Source organism: Schistocerca serialis, chromosome 6 (assembly GCF_023864345.2).
Source record: "Schistocerca serialis cubense isolate TAMUIC-IGC-003099 chromosome 6, iqSchSeri2.2, whole genome shotgun sequence".
Classification (NCBI taxonomy): domain Eukaryota; kingdom Metazoa; phylum Arthropoda; class Insecta; order Orthoptera; family Acrididae; genus Schistocerca; species Schistocerca serialis.
The window spans coordinates 310,653,672-310,675,409 of NC_064643.1; the positions used below are offsets into that span (position 1 = coordinate 310,653,672).

At 42.0% G+C, this 21,738-nt stretch overlaps 1 protein-coding gene across 1 annotated transcript; it reads left to right on the plus strand.

Annotated features, from left to right (window-relative positions):
* The first annotated feature begins 886 nt into the window (after positions 1–886).
* Positions 887–16,287, plus strand: LOC126484222 (ejaculatory bulb-specific protein 3-like). Its single transcript, XM_050107636.1, has 2 exons — positions 887–1,152; positions 15,992–16,287. Exons 1-2 carry the CDS (start codon positions 963–965, stop codon positions 16,180–16,182), a joined length of 381 nt encoding a protein of 126 aa, XP_049963593.1. The 5' UTR covers positions 887–962; the 3' UTR covers positions 16,183–16,287.
* The last annotated feature ends 5,451 nt before the right edge of the window (positions 16,288–21,738 follow it).

Sequence of the window (21,738 nt, forward strand, 5' to 3'; positions counted from 1 at the left end):
TAACAAATAAGTCAAGACTCTTTTCGTGAGCAATATAAAGCATTAAACATCCTGTCTAGGCAGGTATCAGCATACAAATAATATAGGAGATGCATAAAACAGACTGAGATTAATGCAGTTTATTTGCCGACCGGTTTCAGTTCAATACATGTTCACGGTAGACAAATGTGTGATTATAAAACTAACATTATATGTCATAAACTTTTCGAAACCCAAGGAACCTATATAAGTTAAGCAGAACAATTCTGTACACAATAACTGTTACTGATTAGCGCCTCCATTTTACACAGCTATTGTGTGCTCATGTTAGACAAATATACAATTATAAAATCAGCATTACATACCATAAATTTTTTGAAGTCCAAGGTATACAATTTAAATCAAGGAGAATAATTCTGTACGCAATAACTGTGTAGTGATTAGCGCCTCGATTTCACAAAGTTATTGTGTTCAGAATTGTTCTCCGTGACTTAAATTGTATACCTTGGATTTCAAGACATGTATGATACGTAATATTTCATAATTGCATATTTGACTAACATGACCTTGATTCTGGACTGAAAACGGTCGGTAAATAAATTACATTGAAGTTATCATTTGTGTTATGCATTTCTTACACGATGACCTTGTAACTTTAATTTTGGGAAATAATTAAATTAATAATAAACCCAGTTTTGCGAAAAGAATGAATAAATATTAACAATACCTCAAAATTGCATCTGACAATGTGAAACAGGGAGGGAAGAGAGAGAGAAGGTAGAGAGAGGCAGAGAGCAAAAGCTGAAGTGTATGGCATGGCAGTGGCTGTGCTGCTGCAGTGGAGGGTGTAAGTAGGACGCATGGGCGTCGGCGTGTGGCGGGGACGACGGCCGCATATAAGGCGAGCGGTGCTCTCGCCGCGACACACACGGTAGCCGTATCAGTACCAGTACCACTACCAGTACCAGGTGAGCCGCATCGCCATGGTCCGCACGTTTGTCGCGCTGCTGATGCTCGGGGCGCTGGTGGCGGCGCAGGACAAGTACACCACCAAGTTCGACAGCGTCAACCTGGACGACATCCTCAACAACGACCGCCTGCTCAACAAATACGCGCAGTGCCTGCTCGACGCGGACGACCGCAACTGCACGCCTGACGCCAAGGAGCTGAAGAGTACGTACCCCGACACACCCGTCACTTTCCCATACACGCAGAATATGTTTTCATTTTTCAAGTCCAATGACTTCCAATTGGTCTAATGTAGTTCTTCAGTTCTTCCTACCTTCCACCAATCTCTCCATCTCTACATAACTTCTTCAGCTTACATAATCTCTACTTCGAATCTCTAATTTTTGTTTCTCCGACAACTGTCCCCTCCTTTTCTTCTTACTGCTCCTTGATGCTTCTGCTTGTATCCCACACTCCAGTTTCTTCCTTTGATGAGGCTAGTCCTCTCACGTTCCTCATTCGCTCTTTCAGACGCTGCACCCTACGAAATTTGTCTGTTTACTTGATTTTTAATGTACTTCTGTTGCACGATATTTTCATTGCTTTCAGGTTCTGCCCTGGCTTTCCCATGATCCACCCTACCACGCAGTTTTGTGATCGAAGCATATTGTTTCCAGAACTTGATCCATAATTCCTTGGCAATATTTGACAATACGTAAACTCCTGCATGCAACAGATACGTATTTTTGTTGACATCGTTAATCTGCTCGTGACGCCCTTCGTCCTTCGATCATCAACATAATTTTACTTCTTACAAAGAAGTACTCGTTCACTTCTTATATTATTACCATTCTTGATGTTTAGCAAGCCGATATTCTCACTTCCATCACTGTTCATCGCCGTCTTCAATTTGCTAATCCTAATCTTGTATTCTATGTTATCTAGTTACATAATTTATTCGTTAGACCGCCATGCCTCTATCAAGAATACATGTCATCTGTGAAATGTATGGTTGTCATTAATACATTGCAATATGACCACGGCAGAAGTTATTTTTTAAACAATGATATGATTCAATTCCGATTAGTTGTGCGGCATTCATATCACATAGAACTAAGAAGAGTGGTCGAGTTAGAAACTAGAAATGGGCAAAGTAACACACGAACTTTCATTTCTGAACGATTTTTGCTCGATGAACTTACAACAACGGTTATGACTTCATGATAAGTAGACTTAGTAACATCATATCCTCATTCTGATTTAGCTTTACTTAACCCATTTCAGGGGAATAAAACGTATTTTTTCCGTCTTGATGATCATCCAATTGAGAAGTTTACTCCGCCTGAATATATCCAGGTGTTGACAAGGCTCTTGACTCTTTGAGGCTTACGTCGGTGCTCAGTAGAACAACTCCTCAATTGTGGAAGACAGTTTCTGAGAAAACTAAACGTTTGGAGGATTCCACCTTGGATCTCCTAAAATCGATTTCGGTCAATGCAGTTTAAAAGATGTCGTTGTTTCCAACAGGCTGTTGATTTAAATTTCTTCCTAGCTTCCTGCCAGTTTCTATCACTTTGTCAATCCCAAGTCCACAATGAATGTGGACACATAACCCTCGCGAATAGTAAGAAATCTTATACAAAACTTACAACGGTCATATGTCCACATCCGGTTCCATGATTTTACCATCGCTCAAGTTATCTGAGAGGACAAATGATCATTGCCCGCCGTCTCAGGGTGACATGCATACAGTATTGTTGGCAGAGAATGTTTCGTTGTATGTTTTTGTCAGAGCTCGCATAAAACTCCTGTGTTGAAATACCCTCGCACCAATCATAGTAGGCTGCTAAGCGAAACAGCCAGACAGTCAGATATCGTTTAAATTTGGATTAGTGATGATCAAGCTCATTCAGTGCTGCTATTAAGTTAATCAAAGCAAACATTAAAAAGCAAAATGCATTGTATTATAGACTTAATAAGTTTAGACTTTTGTATGCTACAAAATTTAGCAGCACACTCCACTGGACAATTTTAAGCAGCAAAACGCTGTGAACCAGCAGGCAGTGGAGCATGACGTATACACCATCCGTCAAAAAGTTTCGAGATTGATTTTATTCAAAAAATGGCTCTAAGGACTATGGGACTTAACATCTGAGGTCATCAGTCCCTAGACTTAGAACTATTTAAACCTGACTAACCTAAGGACATCACTCACATCCATTGCCGAGGCAGGATTCGAACCTGCGACCGTAGCGGCAGCACGGTTCCGGACTGAAGCGCCTAGAACCGCTCGGCCACATCGGCCGGCCCTGATTTTATTCCTGGCGTATAAGCGACTACGGTGGCAGCTTTAACTGTGTAAATAACAGATATGCTTTCGATCAGTTCGTTGTGAGCACGCAGTGTTAAGTAGTGGACCTGAGCCTGCAGTTTGTCAACGTTGTTGCGTCACAAATCGCAATGCAATAACATATAAGTTTTCCAGGCATTCAGCAGAATACAAGAGAAACTTTTGTGCACAATGTTTCCCAAACATACTGACTCCCGAACAAAAACAACGAAGTGTGGAAGCCTTCTGCGACTTGATCGTAATACACTCGTTTCTGGAAAAAACTCTAATCTGGAAAAAATCACCACGGGTGACGAGACATGGTGTTATCAAGACGAACGTGCCACAAAACGACAAATTGCGGAAACTGACATGAAAACTTTGACCACATAATCTACATTCAAGTTAGTGTGACCGAAAAAAGGACGTTTCTGACAGTTTTACGTAATTGTATGAACGGTATGGGTGTTGCACTCTAGTGCGAGAAGACCGTGGAGAACAGATGAAGCATTAAAACACCGCCTTAACTTTTTTTCTGATTTTTCTCGATCCTGTCTCCAAACATTTTCGGCTGACGAGTTATTTGTTTATCAGCGAAAGATGCAACACTGCAACATTCGGCAAGAGAGAATATTATACTGGCATATGTAAATACGTATGCAAGTAAGTATTACAGAAATGCGTTGAAACGTGGGAGTCAACTCTAGTGAAAGAGCGCTCTGTAGAAGGGGGGAAAAGCAGAAAATCGAACAAAAACAGGACCCCATAAGCAGCACTAAGTGAGCTAGATTATCAGTAATCTAAATTATAACGAATTATGATTGTAAGAATGTTTCGCTCAGCAGCCTACGTCGTCTGGTGCAAGGTTATTTCAGCAAATGGTATTTAGGAAATCTCTACTGACGATGTAAGTTGGGGTTGTTTGGGGAAGAAGACCAGACAGCGAGGTCATCGGCCTCATTGGATTACGAAAATAAGGGGAAGGAAGTCGGCCGTGCCCTTTCAAAGGAACCATCCCGACATTTGCCTGGAGTGATTTAGGGAAATCACGGAAAACCTAAATCAGGATGGCCGAACGCGGGATTGAACCGTCGTCCTCCCGAATGCGAGTCCAGTGTCTAACCACTGCGCCACCTCGCTCGGTGACAATGTAAGTCAAACAGTCTCTATCAACAACACTGTGTTGTAAGGTCGTAATATGGTAATAAAAATATTATGCCAGTACGTAATAGTTAAAACGTTGTTAATAAAGAGAAATGTGTTCTTCAAATGTTCAAAAACACACTCATGTTTATACTACCGATCTCTTATTTCGGGTACTGTTAACATACGTACACATAATCTTACTCATACTACACAGATTGTTTCTAGTTTCAGTTCAAAACCGCTGACGGTTAATATTCACCTGAAATACAGGGTAGTGCGATTGCGGGGCCATTGAAATAGCAGGGCCCGTAGCAGGCTACGTGTTGCACGGATGAACCGCTTCTAAGCTGGCGACCTCTGGTCCCCTAATGCTTCCCTTCTGTGCCCACTTCATGCATGGCGCCGCCGAATGGCTGCACTACCAGTTTGCACGCTGGCCTTTGGCGAGTCCAGTGACCTAGGCGAGTGCGGCCTGTGCGAGTACCGGGCTGTCGCTTTCACTGCGGTGAGTCACCGGGCACGGACCCCGCCGGACTAGCTAGCTGCACGTCTGCAAGCCGGACTCCTGCTGCAAGTGCGCCTGTCTTAGGCTTAGAGCGACTGCATTATCATAATGTGCTCATTGCAGACGGCCTAGTGCTCTGAGCTGCGCAGGTAGTCTTCTGCATCAGTTTCATACAATTTCATTATAACTGTAGAACGAGGCCCGATCTGTATCGTTCGCCGACTGTACCTCTTCACAAAACTAAGACAACCTCTACATTCTTCTCTTCTGCTGCCACCTATCATGCTGTTCGTGTACAATAAGCTGCAGCATTTCTTTGTTATCATCGCAATAACCTTGTCATAATAACTGAAAGGTGTTATCTTTCAGCCTGATAACGAGGAAATCGCTGTTTTTGTCTCTCCGTACTCTTTCCCCTTCTTTCTTTCAGTTGACTAAGCTTATCTCTGTACAGGATGATTGTTACTAACGTTTAAAAAACCCCGAAGCGAGAAAGATGATGCTGAGACAAGTAATTTCTATATAAGAGACATGTGACCGCAAATGTCGGGAAATACCCCAGAAGTGTGTGACGAGTACTGAACATGTAACGCCACCAGATGAGGTGCCTCAACAAGGCTATGGGTCTGTCACTAGCTCCGGGCCTACGTGCGCGACTTAAATGCGTGGAGCTCAGGTTTATTTACTGGATTCGCGGTCTCCGCTGGTTTATTGCAAAGTACACTACAACAAAAACTTACCGTATTGAGTCACTACTAAATGAGTAGAAGCTTCCGAATTGTGTCAAAATGGTTCAAATGGCTCTGAGCACCATGTGACTTAACATCTGAGGTCATCAGTCCCCTAGTACTCAGAACTGCTTAAACCTAACTAACCTACGGACATCACACACTTCCATGCCCGAGGCAGGATTCGAAGCTGCGACCGTAGCGGTCACGCGGTTCCAGACTGTAGCCCCTAGAACCGCTCGGCCACCCCGGCCGGCCGGAATTGTGTCGTTACCAGTGAACGACGTACGTTTCCTACACTAAATAATGTCTGTAAACAAAAAAAAAAAGGGAAAGAGGAAAGAAACGCAAAATAAGAACATCTTCTGCTTGGTTAGTGGGAGGACAGTAATTTTGTAACAATGCGTCTACAACAGATCATATTTACAAAAAGTGTTAGAAATTTTTCACTGTTGTGCAGCGATGTGTAGCGCTGCCCCCTACTGGTTAATGTAGGGTCGACAAGCCCAACAGCTACACGTGTGGCGAGATACGTCATCTGGTGACGTCACATGTTCAATACTTGTCATTAAATTTTGAGGTATTGCCTTATATCCATGCGTCTTATATTAAATTAATTGTCGCACCGGCATCTACGTCGCTTCGAGTGATCTTAAACGTTAATAAGAATAACGCTGTATATAAAAGGAAATGTCCTGATTGGCTGGCTGACTGACCCATTAGCGCCCAGCCCAAACCGTTAAGGGAAGAAACTTGTATTTGGTAACTACGTTGATCTTACGTTGCAGGCGACGTATAAGAAGAGACGAGAAGCAGCTGATGAAAGGCTTTTTTTATTAAATACATTGCTATTAAGACAATTTTGAGGTAGAAACATGAAAATTGGTATTTGGTTTATGAAATAAAGAAGTACGTGTTTCACGGTTGAACACCAAAATCTGTCGTCTGGCGAGGAGTCATTCTTGTGAGAAACTGACCACACAGTCTCGAAATTGGAAGCGTGAAAACAATGGCTGACAGACTCCGCTATTTTTCAGACTGGTCAACAAATCAGTTCGGTTGCAGACCACATCAAAATTTCCCGCCATATTGAGGGTCGAAGCAGAGTTCAACATAATCAGGAAAACAATTTCCATTTTGTAAAGGCCTATTGAGTGCCGATTTTGGTTAATACGTACCCTCATCAGGCCATCCCCTGGCACTCAGTTGTCAACCTCGCTCTCCCAATTAGGTGTGTCATGCACAAACATTGCCCATATAATCATGGACAACGAGAGGTAGACGCTTCAGCATTCTTGTCGATAATCGACCGACTGCTTTTTTGTCGTCATATGAGAGATAACGTGTTGTTACATAGAACTGCGGGACATTAAACTGCAGCAGCCAGCAGTTATCCGAACGGTGCGTTTTCAGATTGGTGACCCACACGCCTGACCGGTACTCTGCTATTATACACTGAAATTCATGGCCAATAAAATGAATCTGTCACTCGGCGGTGCATAGTTTCAGGTCACTTACACTAAATGCCAGTGTAGACGGTCAGATGGTGCGGTGTGGCGCAGTTCCGACGCAGCTGTAGCAAGTGGTGCATCCTCATTCCCGCAGCAGAGAAAGTGCGATGGCGCTTGCTTACCTCATCCGCCAGCCAGCACTGACCTACTCCACGTGTGTGTGTGAGTGACCGCTGCCTGGCACACACACACACACACACACACACACACACAGCTGTTTGCTTACTGGCTACAGGGAAGCACTTGAGCTGCTCCGCCGACTCCGTGAACCGGTGTTTTTGCAGCAGAAAATGTTTACAGCAGGCTCCGTCTTGAACAAATTGGAAAACATGACATTTCTACAAGTACCATAGGCAGCTTTCTTGTTGTGTAACCTGGCGAACGTAAATCGTGCCTACGTTCTGTCGACATCTTTCGCAATGTGTACACCGACAGACTGCGAGAGGTTATAGAGGATAGGTACTCATATACAGCACTCTCATCCAACGGCGATACGGAGCGGATCGACAACTACCAAACAGCCCATTCAACAGCAAACGTCAAGTTTCTCCCCAATAGACCTCATTTTTAATTTATTGTTTATTTGATCTGGCAATATTAGGGCCATCGGGTACTCTCTTATAGTTAACAAGGTGTTCTACATATTTCACATTACATTATATAGATAAAGAAGTGCGTTTCTTTGTCTGTTTGCTCGTTTATAATCTATACAAATCTACAGTTTTATTCAGATATTGACGAAATTTTGCTTACTTTATCTTCAAGATAAGAGGGAGATCAGTGTCTATAAAAGATTTCGTAATATGACTTGAAACATACATGAATGTATGTATAAAGGCGAAACATATATATGTAGTATATAATGGCGAAAGGTTATTACCAAATATCTCCATATATATATATATATATATATATATATATATATATATATATATATAGGGTGAGTCACCTAACGTTACCGCTGGATATATTTCGTAAACCACATCAAATACTGACGAACAGATTCCACAGACCGAACGTGAGGAGAGGGGCTAGTGTAATTGTTTAATACTAACCATACAAAAATGCACGGAAGTATGTCTTCTAACACAAACCTACGTTTTTTTTAAATGGAACCCCGTTAGTGTTGTTAGCACATCTGAACATATAAACAAATACGTAATCAGTGCCGTTTGTTGCATTGTAAAATGTTAATTACATCCGGAGATATTGTAACCTAAAGTTGACGCTTGAGTACCACACCTCCGCTGTTTGATGGTGTGTATCGGAGAGCACCGAATTACGTAGGGATCCAAAGGGAACGGTGATGGACCTTAGGTACAGAAGAGAATGGAACAGCACATTACATCCACATGCTAAAACCTTTTTATTGGTCGTTTTCACTGTCGCACATGTACATTACCATGAGGGGTGAGGTACACGTACACACGTGGTTTCCGTTTTCAATTACGGAGTGGAATAGAGTGTGTCCCGACATGTCAGGCCAATAGATGTTCAATGTGGTGGCCAGATATTAGGCCAGCTTCTTCCAGGGGCGGAAACCAACAACAAAGAAAGATTCTGCGAATATTTTTGTTTTTTTAATGGGCACAGCTAGGATACTAGTGAAACAGGATTTGGTATTTCGATTACGATGATATAACAGGTATTTATTCCCTGATGCAATGTACTGGGGTGTTTGAGCACGAAAGAGCCGGTGAAGTGGACATACCGTAATTTGTTTGTCCCGCATCTACCCTAACAGGGCGTACGAAGCACTGACATGGTCTTATAGACGAAGTTCGCTGATGTAACGCACACAAGCACTAGTGGTTAGTACCAACACTCTAGCGTTTTCTCTACTCGAGGTGTATTAAATTACAACGCAACAGTGTAGATTCGGAAAAACGAGTGGTTGCGCGTATTTATATATCACACATATCTTGTTGAATTATGTTCCGAAAGTTTTTGAGGGCACAGAGGCGAACAGAAATCTTCCGGCACAAGGCGACAGTATTTTCCACTTCTTAACTGTTTTATGATATGGTAACGGAATATCATCGAGCAGAATAGGAGGCACTTATACGCGGAATCCTAAAACTATTAATTTCTGATGAGATAATAAGATTACTTGTCACTCTCTTTGCCTTTAGTTTTAGCCCCAGGCTTTGCTCCCACATTGCCGCTGTAGGCAGATCATCATTCACCTGGACGATCCTAATATTAATATCGTCAGTCCGGCACTTACGTGAATCGGAGGCCTTCAGCATAGAAATAATATTTTCATATAGGTTGAACTGATGAACTATCATTGACACTGAAGCAAAACAAAAGTGGGCCTACGACTGAATCCTGTGGCATCCTTAGAGAGAATGCTTCCCGGACAACATTTCATTTCCATAGGCATTACTGTCTGTTTTTCATTAGCTTTCAAACCAGTTCATTGAATCTTCTTGCAGTAGACCTAACAGCATGGTGTCAAACGTGTCCACGCACATCACAAAAGATTAAACACAACCAAGTGCAGTGGCATCACAGAGCAAATAGTAAGAACTCTCGTTTGTTCTCAAAGAGGTTGCCCAGAGCCAGCGCTGGCACCTATACATTCAGCGGTCTGTAACGTCATTCGATGACGTTCCCTGACATATTACCAACTCCAGTTTCTTTCTCTTGTAGTATTTCCGTATTACTCCCGCGTTGATCGAACCAAACGGTAGAGAAACGAGCACTACGCTCCTCGACTACTTCGATGTCTCCCTTTAATCTGGCCCGTTGGGAATCCCAAACACCCAAGCAGTAGCCTGCTCAAGAATGGGTCGTTATGCACTCAGTCTCCTTTATATATGCGTCACACTTTCATAGAATTCTCTCAATAAACCGAGGCCAGCCATTCGCCTTCCAAAGCAACGACCTTACCTGTTCGTTCCATTTCCTGTGGCCCATCAACGTTACAACTGAATATTTAACTGACGAGACTGTCTCAAGAAACCCACCACTCATACTATACTCGAACATTAAGGAATATTTTTCCATACATATCTGCATTAATTTATGCTTTTCGCTTTTAGTGCAAGCTGACATAAAGCAAAATACACTATGTGACCAAATGTATCCGGATACCAAAAAAATAAATAATATGTTTTTCATATTAGGTTCATTGTACTGCCACCTACTGCCAGGTACTCCATATCAGTGACCTCAGTAGCCATTAGATATCGTGAGGGAGTAGAATGGGGCGCTCCGCGGGAACTCATGGACTTCCAACGTAGTCAAGTGATTGGGTGTCACTCGTGTCATACGTCTGTACGCGAGGTTTCCACACTCCTAAACATCCCTAGGTCCACTGTTTCCGATGTGGTAGTGAAGTGCAAACGTGAAGCGATACGTATAGCACAAACGCGTAGAGGCCGATCTAGTCTGTTGAGTGACAGAGACCACCGACAGTTGAAGAGGGTCGTAATGTGAAATAGGCAGACATCTATCCAGACCACACCACAGGAATTCTAAACTGCATTAGGATCCATTGGAAGTACTACGACAGTCAGGCGGGAGGTGAGAAATTTTGGATTTCAGGGTAGATAGGCCGCTCATAAGTCACACATCACGCCGGTAAATGCCAAACCACACCTCGCTTGGTGTAAGGAGCGTGATTGGACGACTGAACAGTGGAAAAACGTTGTATGGAATGACGAATCACGTTACACAATGTGGCGATCCGATGGCAGGGCATGGGTATAGCGAATGCCTTGTGAACGTCATCTGCCAGAGTGTTTAGTGCCAACAGTAAAATGCGCAGGCGGTGGTGTTAGTCTGTGGTCGTGTTTTTAATTGAGGTGGCTTGCATCACTTTCTTTTGCATGGCACTATCACAGCACAGGCCTACATTGATGTTTTAAGCACCTTCTTGCTTCCCACTGTTGAAGAACAATTCGAGGATGGGGACTGCATCTTTCAACACGATCGAGCATACGTTCATAATGCACGGCTTGTGGCGAATTGGTTACACGACAATAACATCCCTGTAATGGACTGGCCTGCACACAGTCCTGATCTGAATCTTATAGAACACTTCTGCGATGTTTTGGAACGCCGATTTCGTGCCAGGCCTCATCGACCGACATCGATACCTCTCCTCAGTACAGCTCTCCGTGATGAATGACTGCCATACCCCAAGAAATCTTTCAGCACGTGATTCAACATACGGCTGCGAGAGTGGAAGGTGACATCAAGGCTGAGGGTGGGCCAACACCATACTGAATTCCATCATTACCGATGGAGCACGTCACAAACTTATAAGTCACTTTCAGCCAGGTATCCGGATACTTTTGATCACATAGTGACATAGTGTAGAAATTCTATCAATGTCATCTTTAACCTCCTTTTTTGGTCATCGGTCTTCTGGCTGGTTTGATGCGGCCAGCCACGAATTCCGCTCCTGTGCTAACCTCTTCATCTCAGCGTAGCACTTGCAACTTACGTCCTCAATTATTTGCTGGATGGATCTCTGTCTTTCTCTACAGTTTTTGCCTTCTACAGGTCCCTCTAGTACGATGGAAGTCATTCCCTCATGTCTTAAACATATGTCCTCTAATCCTGTCCCTTCTCCTTTATCAGTGTTTTCATCATGTTCCTTTCCTCTCCGATTCTGCACAGAACCTCCTCATTCCTTGCCTTATCAGTCCACCTAATTTTCAAAATTCGTCTGTATCACCACATCTCAAATGCTTCGATTCTCATCTGTTCCGATTTTCCCGAAATCCATGTTTGACTACCATACAATGCTGTACTCCAGACGTACATTCTCAGAAATTTATTCCTCAAATTAAGGCCTATGTTTGAGACTAGTAGACTTCTCATGGCCAGGAATGCCCTTTTTGCCATTGCTAGTCTGCTTTTGGTGTCCTTGCTCCGTCCGTCATTGGTTATTCTTCTACCAGGTATCAGAATTCCTTAACTTCATCTACCTCGTGACCATCAATCCTGATGTTAAGTTTCTCGCTGTTCTCATTTCTACCACTCCTCATTACCTTCGTCTTTCTTCGATTTCCTCTCAATCCATACTCTGTACTCATTAGACTGTTCATTCTGTTCAGCAGATCATGTAATTATTCTTCACATTCACTCAAGATACAATGCCATCAGCGAATCGTATCATTGATATCCTTTCACCTTGTATTTTAATTCCACTCCTGAACCTTTCTTTTATTTCCATCATTGCTTCCTCGATGTATAGATGGAAGAGTAGGGACGAAAGGCTACAGCATTGTCTTACACCCTTCTTAATACGAGCACTTCGTTCTTGATCGTCCACTCTTATTATTCCCTCTTGGTTGTTGTACATATTGTATATGACCCGTCTCTCCCTATAGCTTACCCCAACTTTTTTCAAAATCTCGAACAGCTTGCACCATTTTATATTTTCGAACGCTTTTTCCAGGTCGACAAATCCTATGAAAGTGTCTTGATTTTTCTTTAGCCTTGCTTCCATTATTAGCTGTAACGTCAGAATTGCCTCTCTCGTCGCTTTACTTTTCCTAAAGCCAAACTGATCGTCACCTAGCGCATCCTCAATTTTCTTTTCCATTCTGCTGTATATTATTCTTGTCAGCAACTTGGTTGCATGAGCTGTTAAGCTAATTGTGCACTAATTCTCGCTCTTGTTAGCTCATACCGTCGTCGGAATTGTGTGGATAATACTTTTCCGAAAGTCAGAAGGTATGTTGCCAGACTCATGCAATCTACACACCAACGTAAAAAGTCATTTTGTTACCACTTCCCCCATGATTTCAGAAATTCTGATGGAATGTTATCTATCCCTTTTGCCTTATTTGATCTTAATCCGTCCAAAGCTCTTTTAAATTCTGAATCCAATACCGGGTCCCCTATCTCTTCGAAATCGACTCCTGTTTCTTCATCTTTCACATCAGACAAATCTTCCACCTCATTGAGACTTTCAATATTTTTTTTCCACCTATCCACTCTCTCGTTTGCATTTAACAGTGGATTTCCCGTTGCACTCTTAATGTTATCAACCATGCTTTTAATGTCACCGAAGGTTGTTTTGACTTTCCTGTATGCTGAGTCTGTCCTTACGACAATCATTTCTTTTTCGATGTCTTCACATTTTTTCTGTAGCCATTTCGTCTTAGCTTCCCTGTACTTCCTATTTATTTCATTCCTCAGCGAGTTTCGTTTCTCTATTCCTGAGTTTCCCGGAACATTTTTGTACTTCCTCCTTTCATCGAACAATTGAAGTATTTCTTCTGTTAACCATGGTTTCTTCGCAGTTACCTTCTTTGTACCTATGTTTTCCTTCCCAACTTCTGTGATGGCCCTATCTAGAGATGCCCAATTCTCTTCAACTTTAGTACCTACTGAGGCATTCCTTGTTGCCGTATATACAGCCATAGAGAACTTCAAGCGTATCTCATCATCCCTTATTACTTCCGTATCCCACTTCTTTGTGTATTGATTCTTCCTGACTAATGTCTTAAACTTGAGCCTACTGTTCATCACTACTATATTGTGATCTGAGTCTATATGTGCTCCTGGGTACACGTTACAATCCAGTATCTGATTTCGAATCTCTGTCTGACTATGATGTAATGTAAGTGAAATATTCCCGTATCACCGAGCATTTTCCAAGTATACCTCCTCCTCTTGTGATTCTTGAACAGAGTATTCGCTATTACTAGCTGAAATTTATTACAGAACTCAATTAGTCTTTCTCCTCTCTCATTACTTGTCCCAAACACATTTTCTACTGTAATCTTCCCTTCTACTCCTTCCACTATAACTGCATTCCAGTCCCCCACGACTATTAGATTTTCATCCCCCTTTACATACTATATTACCCTTTCAATATCCTCATACACTTCGTCATCTCTTCCTCTTCAGCTTGCGACTTCGGCATGTATACCTGAGATATCGTTCTCGGTTTGCTGTCAGTTCTGATAAGAATAATCCTGTCACTGAACTGTTCACAGTAACACACTCTCTGCCATACCTTCCTATTCATAACGAATCCTACTCTCGTTATACCATTTTCTGCTGCTGTTGATATCACCCTATGCTCATCTGACCTGAAACTCTAGTCTTCTTTCCACTTCACTTCACTGACCCCTACTATATCTAGATTGAGCCTTTGCATTTCCATTTTCAGATTTTCTAATTTCCCTACCACGTTCAAGCTTCTGACATTCCACGCCCCGACTCGTAGAACGTTATCCTTTCGTAGATTATTCAATCTTTTTCTCATGGTAACCTCCCCCTTGGCAGTCCCCTCCCGGAGATCCGAATGGGGGACTATTCCGGAATCTTTTGCCAATGGAGAGATCATCATGACACTTCTTCAATTACAGGCCACATGTCCTGTGGATACACGTTACGTGTCCTTAATGCAGTGGTTTCCATTGCCTTCTGCATCCTCGTGTCGTTGATCATTGCTGATTCTTCCGCCTTTAGGGGCAATTTCCCACCCCTAGGACAAGAGAGTGCCCTGAACCTATATCCGCTCCTCCGCTCTCTTTGTTAAGGCCGTTGGCGGTATGTGGGTGACTTCTTATGCCGAAAGTATCCTATATTCACTCAACGGCGATACTTTTTGTTACACTACAGCGTCATCAGGAATTACTCGCAGACTGCTGCTCACCCTGTCAGGGCACTTACGTATGTAGTCGACAAAAGTGGTCACATCACACTGCCCTGAGGACTCCTAATAATACCCTTGTCCATGACGAAAATTCGTCCTACAGAACAACGTACTGGGTTCTGTTACTTAAGAAGTCTTCGGGTCATCACATATCTAAGAACATATTCCGTATGCTCGGACCTTCGTTAACGATCTTCAGCGTGGGATCGCGTCAAACGCTTTCCATGTAAGGTTGGCTGGTTGATACAGGGGTTGGGACCAAACAGTGAGATCATCGATCCCATTCGATTCGGGGAAGATAGAGCAAGAAGTAGGCCGTGCCCTTTGAAAGGAACAATCCCGGCATTTGCCTCAAGCGAATTTGAACCGTCGTCCTCCAGAGTGTGAGTCCAGTGTGCTAACCACTGCGCCACCTCGCCCGGTCCACATACGGTTCTAGGAACATGGAATCCGCCCGTTGCCCTGCACCAACGGTTCACAGGACGTTGTGAAGAAAAATGTAGTCTGGTTGTCTCACGTGCAATTTTGATTTTGGCAGATTTGTAGACAGAGCCTTTACTCTCACTGTGAAATTTCTTACTTTCAACATACTCCCAAGAATTCTACAACAACCGACGATAAGAACATCACCCAAACACACAGTAAATTATTACTATTGTTCTTAGGTGAAAAATTGCCATGCATCGAACAGTTATATGAACAGTATACCTAGGGATATTCAGGTGCGAATGATATTTTGACTTTACTCACAAATAATAATTTTCCAGTCACATAGAATACCAACGCTCTTTTAATTGCCAGAGCCAGCCAGCACTCGAAGTTTCTCATTGACTGTTGTTAGCCCCTGCATCGGTCTAATCGACATTTCCGTTTATTTAGTGCTACGGATAATATGCTCTAATTAGAAATATATAGTACTTGAGAACCTCACCAAGGTATCTGAACGCTTACCACATGAGGTCTGAACTGCAATGAAGGCTATTTAGAAGTGGGACGTAGCTGTATCTAGTACAGTGATCAAGACGGTTAGAGCTTCGTCAAGTACTACATTCGTCTTTGCCGTGCTATACAGCATTCAGCTTCTTTTGGACTATGTACGTTGTTGGTCAAAATATATTTAATTTTCTTGATTGTATAGAAATAGAAGTATACATCTAAACCGTTTTCCGTGCTTGGTGTTGTACAGTGAGCATGTTTTCCCTCTTCTGTTTACAGAGGCCATCCCAGACGCGCTGACCAACGAGTGCGCTAAGTGCAGCGAGAAGCAGAAGGCGGGCACGGAGAAGGTGGCCAAGTTCCTCCTGGAGAAGAAGCCCGACCTCTGGAAGCAGCTGGAGGCCAAATACGACCCCAACGGAGAGTACCGCAAGCGCTACGACGACAGGATCAAGAAGATCAAGTCGTGAGGACCCGCAGTAGGCTCCACTGCTCTGATTCTTAACTAGAGACACAATCAATTATATATGTAACATATTTTTTGTAATACACTTAATAAATGTGGTCGTAGACTATTTGTTCAGTACCTTAATCCGAGCGGCCACCATTACCTCAATCCCTTCGAGATGCTTACGGAGACACAACTTGGCCCCTTACAGTGTGCCTTCTAGACAAAGTCCTCCTCGACAGATGTATGAGAGTGCCTTCAACTTCTCGGTAAGAAGACGTATGTGTCTTCCACATCTCAAAGGAGAGAATGACTACTGAATATTTTTGGAGAATTTTTCCTAAGAGTGGCTAGCAACGAGCTTCATAAATAATAATAATAATAATAATAATAATAATTCTGGAGCAATAATTGGGTACCCGTAATCTGAAAGTAAGGCAGTTCGCTTGTATGGCCGCTAGTGATAGGTGCACTCAGTATTGTTTTCAATATGCGATTCTTCCAAACTGCAAATTTTCTTCACAACAGTTTAATTTAACTCTAAATCTAACCCAATTAAGGCACGGGGTTTCTCATACTTGTACAGGACAGTATCGACTCACAAGGTTAGCTCCCTATTTTCCGTTCACATGCCCGTATAAACGAAACTGCCTTTGAGAAGAAATTATTGTTAGATTCTCAGTGCAGTCTCATAAAAATTATCGAAGCTATTACCTGCAGCTAGCGGTCGTAAATAATCTCCATCACAGATGCAGTGTCACCTTCTCCATGTAATAAGTTTCACGTGACACATAACTTTACGCGACTCTAGCAGCATAGAACCATTCAATGGATCATCACTTTCGCATTGCTGCAGGCGGTCATAAAAAATGCCATCGGTGTCTATAACAGCTCATAATACAACATTGAGCTATCCCGGCTAAGGTATGCAATATATATCGCCATTAATTTGCTTTATTTTTCTTTAAACTCTAGTAGGCGTAATCAAACATCGTCACACGAGTAATAATGTGTTCAGTCTTCCTCTGGGTTCTACTAAATCAAATATTCATGTTGTCCTGAGGTTTCCGGAAGCCACTTGTGTTAAACTTCACGTATTCCTTTTCCTCGTTGATATTGTTATGGAAGGCAAATTGGTTTGGAATTTACGGTATGAGTATTTTGTGAACATTTTTAGGAATACGGCCTAATTGTAAACAGAGTTGAAAGACTGTAACATAAATAAGACCGCTTTTTTACCATTCCACCTGCCGTCAACAAGTTAGTCATTGCTGTTTATTCATGACTCACTGATGTGTTAAATAACTTGATACATCACAGTAGATGAAAATATTTGTGGGAATGCAGACTTCCCTGACATACACAAAACCTTAACGTTGTTCAGACCGCATCAAACCGGAGTTAAATACAAGCTTCCGAAGAATAATACAATTTTTTTCTTAAAACTGCTATTTGTAATTCTGTCGAAGCTGCAACGACAATTATCTTATATTTGCGGTGACTAGTTTCGGACACTACATCCACTATCAAACCATCGCATATAAAAAATTGCAGTAGTTCTTACAAACATTCTTTGAAATCAACATAGTTCTTGGTGTTACGAACAAAGTATCTTCATCGTAAGTGATGAAAAAAATATAACCAGTTACATTCGCTAATAGTCACAATCGGCAATCATGAGTAATATGTACAAAATTATCCGCAACATTTTATCAGTGCTTCTTATCATACAGTACCAGGACAACAGATACATAATACCACAGGCTTAGTTTAAAGATACACCATGTGATCAAAACTATCTAGACACCTGGCTGGAAATGACTTACAAGTTCGTGCACCCTCCACCGTTAATGTTGGAATTCAGTGTAGTCTTGGCCCAACCTTAGCCTTATTGACAGCTTCCACTCTCGCAGCCATACGATCAATCAGGTGCTGGAACGTTTCGTGAGGAATGGCAGCCAATTCTTCACGGAGTGAAGATGGCAGCTCTCTGTCGCTGTCGGACGCTGAGGCCTGGCACGGAGTTCCAAAACATCCCAAACGTGTTCTATAGGACTCAGGTCAGAATGCTGTGCAGGCCAGTCCTTTACCGGGATGTTATTGTCGTGTAACCACTCCGCCACAGGCCGTGCATTATGAACAGGTGCTCGATCGCGTTGAAAGATGCAATCGCCATCCCCGAATTGCTCTTCAACAGTGTGAAGCCCGAAGGTGCTTAATACATCAATGTAGTCCTGTGCTGTTATAGTGCCACGCAAAACAACAAGGGCACAAGCACCCTCCATGAGAAAACACAACCACACCATAACACCACCGCCTCCGTATTTCACTGTTGGCACTACACACGCTGACAGATGACGTTCCCCGTGCATTCGCCATACCCACACCCTGCCATCGGATCGCCACATTGCGTACCGTGATTCGTCACTCCACACAACGTTTTTTCACTGTTCCATCGGCCAATGTTTAAGCTCCTTACACCAAGCGAGGCGCCGTTTGGTATTAGCCGGAGTGATGTGTGGCTTATGAGCCGCTCGACCATGAAATCCAAATTTTCTCACCTCCCGCCTAACTGTCATAGTACTTGCAGTGGATCCCGATGCAGTTTGGAATTCCCGTGTTATGGTCTGGTTAGATGTCTGCCTATCACACATTACGACCCTCTTCAACTGTCGGTGGTCTCTGTCAGTCAATAGACGAGGTCGGCCTGTAAGCTTCTGTGCTGTACGTGTCCCTTCACATTTCCACTTCACCATTATATCGGAAACAGTGGACCTAGGGTTGTTTAGGAGTGTGAAAATCTCGCGTACAGGCGTATGACACAAGTGACTCCCAGTCACCTGACCATGTTCGAAGTCAGTGAGTTCCGCAGAGCCCCATTCTGCTCTCTGACAATGTCTAATGACTACTGAGGCCGCTGATATGAAGTACGTGGCAATAGATGGCAGCACAATGCATCTAATATGAAAAATCTATGTCTTTTGGTGTGCGGATACTTCTGATGACATAGTGTAAATACACTAGAAGACGATAGTAGTAGCATGAGAACCTATGCCTACGCGCGCTCTGAGTCACATTCTGCCGATTACATTTAAAGTGTTACTATTGCACAGCTTTAACAGAGTAATACACTTATTTCTTAAAACTTACAAGTAATTACAGTCTACTGATAAAACACATTTTGCTCATCATACAAAGTGATTTCGTTGTAATATAACCTCGTCAAGGATATCACCGATCTTCTTCTTAGAATTTATATATCATTCTCTTTCTTTGTTTCCTATTTTCGTTAAATATCACATGCTCTACATGTCCTGCTTAAAATTATTAATCAGATTGGCGAGTGTAAACTCCTATCATGCTTATTTCCTGAAGGAGATCAAATGTTCATGAACGTCACACGCTTCTCTCAAATAGTTAGAATTGTTTTCCGTCTATGAACACATAGAATTAATACATAACCAATTGCTCTTCTTATAAAACCAGCTACGCCTGCAGTACATAACAAGAAGGTCATTAAAACGAAAATCCGAAATATTTATTATTTTGCAACTGTAGTAACGTATATAAGTTACAGTTATATGTGAATATTTTTAGCATAGTGCAGCAGAGTTTTTGAAGCGTCAATTTAAGGTTCACAAGATTCATCATCCTATCAGTCCTGTTGTGGATAGTACGAACAGTGGGTATCATAAATTAGCCAGGTTCTTACATCATAAAATAAAACAGAATTTTGTATTTAGGGAAAAGTACACTGTTAAAAACTCGGTGGAGTTAGTTAATAAATTGAAAATTTAACCTATTCTAGTTTGTATAAGCTCGTGTCTTTCGATATCACAAGTTTATACACCAACGTCCCAGTATACCAAACCTTGGATATATTAGAAGTCAATTTGCATTTACACAAAAGAATTATCCATTATCGAAATGGGCGTATTAATGACCCTTGTACTCATGACTCTTAAGTACAACTATTTCACATTTAATGACAGACTGTATTCACAAGCATTTGGTCTAGCCATGGGCAGCCCGTTGGTTGGTATTTTTTCAGAAATTTTTGTAAATTGTAAGGACACACTTTTTTTCAAAATTACCCTTATTCAGAGAACATAATAATTTTTTTATGCAAGATACGTATATGATTTACTTTTTGTAATTGAAGGCACCCACGTTGACATTGATCAGATTTTCAGCGCGTTTAATAACCTCCATGATAAAATAAGCTTCACCAGAGAAACCGAATCAGCTAACAGAACTCTGAATTATCTTAACCTAACTTCGACAGTAGCTGACAATAAAATAAGTTTTAACGTTTTCCGTAAAGAAACGTTCTCCGATAATATTATTCCTGCTGATTCCACACACCCCCAAGCCCACAAAATGGCCTTTTTCCACTCAAGTATAGACGGGCACTATCTATTCCGCTTTCTTCAGACAATTCAGACACTTGAATATATTGCCCAAAATAATGGCTACAATCCAAATATCGTGAAACAGATCTATGACAAGAAAACACATAGAAACATAACTACTTTATCTAGACTAGTTACCGCTTATAAAGATCAATCCATTAATTTCATTTCCATGCCGTTTATAGGCAAAGCTTCTTATAAAATAGGGTGCATCTTAAAGATTCGGGGCTTTAATGTCACCTATGACACTAATAATAGCCTTAAAAATAACTTAATCCACTCTGTAAGTAACACTAACGATAAATTGTCACGATCAGGTGTTTACAAAATTATTTGTAGCGATTGCCCTCGTTATTACATAGGGCAGACAGGAAGAGCTCTATCGGCTAGATACAAAGAGCATGTACCCACAAAAAATAGAGATGGCACCCGTGGCTCGACATTTGCAGAACATCTAATCCAAATGGTCCATGCGCCTAACCCACTTAAAAACACTGAGCTCTTAAACCAAGAAGCTAAAGGATGCAGGCTAGATATACTCGAAGAAAAGCAAATTTTCAAAAACCTTCTTTATGATAAAGACACCTTGCTTAATGATCAATTGCAGTTTTAAAATAAGAACTTCTTCGAAGGATTTCAGCCCTTGCTTCGTCTACCACGATGATGCGGGACTTTCTATGTCGCCCAATGCCATTGCCCTCTTACCTTTATGTTTACATACGCATTTCACGTAATCGGTGTTATTTTCTATAAGTTTAAGACAGTTTCACAATTGGATACACGTCAAATGGTGTATTTCTAATTATGAGCTTAGTAAAGATTGCACGCAACATGAGTTCTTATAATTGCTTTTATAATGACTTGTGGCGTGGTACGCCCCTATCTCGCTATACTGTCTTCATAATGTTTTGTGGCGTTGCAGGCACCTATTATCCGATAAATCCTTTACTTTAAAAGTCTTCTACCTACGTCAGCAGCTGGCTATGACATACAGCCTACTGGCTTTCTTATGTATTAATTGCAGATCACATACTGTATATCGAGCCGCTAACCTGTATGAGACAATTGTCCTTATTATCAGTCACAGGCGATAATTCTTAGCTAAGTTCCACACATTTCAGGCACTAATAACCTTAACTTACGGCCTTTTCTTATTAAAAGGCTCC

Coding starts and splice junctions, on each gene's coding strand:
- LOC126484222 (XM_050107636.1), top strand. CDS start 963: ATGGTCCGCACGTTTGTCGCGCTGCTGATGCTCGGGGCGCTGGTGGCG. Junction 1,153..15,991: donor TGACGCCAAGGAGCTGAAGA/GTACGTACCCCG, acceptor TTCTGTTTACAG/AGGCCATCCCAGACGCGCTG.